General features: G+C 73.0%; 1 protein-coding gene across 1 annotated transcript; it reads right to left on the bottom strand.

The window, feature by feature from the left end:
- Positions 1 to 32: 32 nt before the first annotated feature.
- On the bottom strand, positions 33 to 1,319 carry CS (citrate synthase). The gene is made up of 5 exons (XM_026048944.1): positions 1,124 to 1,319; positions 754 to 883; positions 579 to 680; positions 296 to 505; positions 33 to 222 (listed from the first exon to the last, which is right to left on the bottom strand). Exons 1-5 carry the CDS (start codon positions 1,303 to 1,305, stop codon positions 52 to 54), a joined length of 795 nt encoding a protein of 264 aa, XP_025904729.1. The 5' UTR covers positions 1,306 to 1,319; the 3' UTR covers positions 33 to 51.
- Positions 1,320 to 1,342: the final 23 nt, after the last annotated feature.

Genomic DNA, 1,342 nt, shown 5'->3' on the forward strand with positions numbered 1-1,342 from the left:
CGGGGGCGGCGCCGCGGGGGGGCCGCGGCTCCCGGCGCCGCCCGGTCCCTTTCAGGCCGACTTGTAGCCCACGAGCTGCATGAGGCCCTTGGTGCTCATGGACTTGGGGCGCTCGAGGGGGAAGCCGAGCGCCCGGCTCCACACGAGCTGCGCCAGCACGCCCAGCGCGCGCGACACCCCGAACAGCACCGTGTAGTAGTTCATCTCCGTCAGGCCGTAGTACTGCGGGGAGGCGACAGCGGGGGCCGGGGTGCACGGGGGGCTCCCGCGCCGCCCCCCCGCACCCCGCGCTTACCTGCAGCAGGACCCCGCTGTGCGCGTCCACGTTGGGCCAGGGGTTCTTGGCCTTGCCCTGCTCCAGCAGCACGTTGGGCACGATCTTGTAGAGCTGCGCCACCAGCTTGAAGAGCGGGTCCGAGGGCAGGTGCTTGAGGGCGAACTCGCGCTGGCAGGTGTAGCGCGGGTCCGTCTTGCGCAGCACCGCGTGCCCGTAGCCCGGCACCACCTGCGGGCGCCCAAGGGGGGGCTCAGCGCGCGGCCCCCGGCACCGGCGCCGCCCGGCCGCGCCGCCCGCTCACCCGGCCCGAGTTGAGCGTGTTCCAGATGAAGTCCCGCAGCTTCTCGTCCGACACCTCCTGGCCCAGCTCCTTCTGCAGGTTCGTCAGCCACAGCAGCACCTCCTGCCAGGCGCAGCGGGGTCAGCGGCGCCGCGGGGGGACACGCGGGGGGACACGCGGGGCGCGCGGGCCCTACCTGGTTGGCGAGGCCGTGCAGCGGCCCGGCCAGCCCGTTCATGGCGGCGGCGAAGGCGAGGTAGGGGTCCGAGAGGGCGCTGCCCACCAGGTGGCTGGTGTGGGCGCTCACGTTGCCGCCCTCGTGGTCACTGCAGGAGGGGGGCATCAGGGCCACCGCGCCCCCCGGCAGCAGCTCCTCCAACACCCCCTGGCACCCCCTGACCCTCCAACACCCCCTGACACCCCCTGACCTTTCTGAGGGTGATGACACCCCAGGGAGCGGCGGCGTCCACACGTGCCCCATGTCCCCGGTGTCCCTCAGGCCACCTCCCCGGGCCACCCCCCTGGCGCAGGGCGGGGGTCCCGGGCGCCCCCCGCGTGCCCCTCACCTGTGGATGGTGAGGTAGAGGCGCAGCAGCTCGATGAACTGCGGGTCGCTGTAGCCCAGCATGTTGCTGAAGTTGTGCGACCAGTCGAGCTCGGGGTCGATGGCCCCGATGCTGCCGCCCTCGCGGTACAGGTTGCGGTAGATCTTCGCGGCGATGCACGGCAGCTTGGCGATGAGGTCCATGGCGTCCTCGTAGACAAACTGCGGGGGCCGGCGCCGC

The sequence above is a fragment of the Nothoprocta perdicaria genome, unplaced genomic scaffold (assembly GCF_003342845.1).
Source record: "Nothoprocta perdicaria isolate Ctin4 unplaced genomic scaffold, notPer1 scaffold_589, whole genome shotgun sequence".
Taxonomy (NCBI): Eukaryota; Metazoa; Chordata; class Aves; order Tinamiformes; family Tinamidae; genus Nothoprocta; species Nothoprocta perdicaria.

Coding starts and splice junctions, on each gene's coding strand:
- CS (XM_026048944.1), bottom strand. CDS start 1,305: ATGGACCTCATCGCCAAGCTGCCGTGCATCGCCGCGAAGATCTACCGC. Junction 681..753: donor TGCACGGCCTCGCCAACCAG/GTAGGGCCCGCG, acceptor TGCGCCTGGCAG/GAGGTGCTGCTGTGGCTGAC. Junction 506..578: donor ACACGCTCAACTCGGGCCGG/GTGAGCGGGCGG, acceptor GGGCGCCCGCAG/GTGGTGCCGGGCTACGGGCA.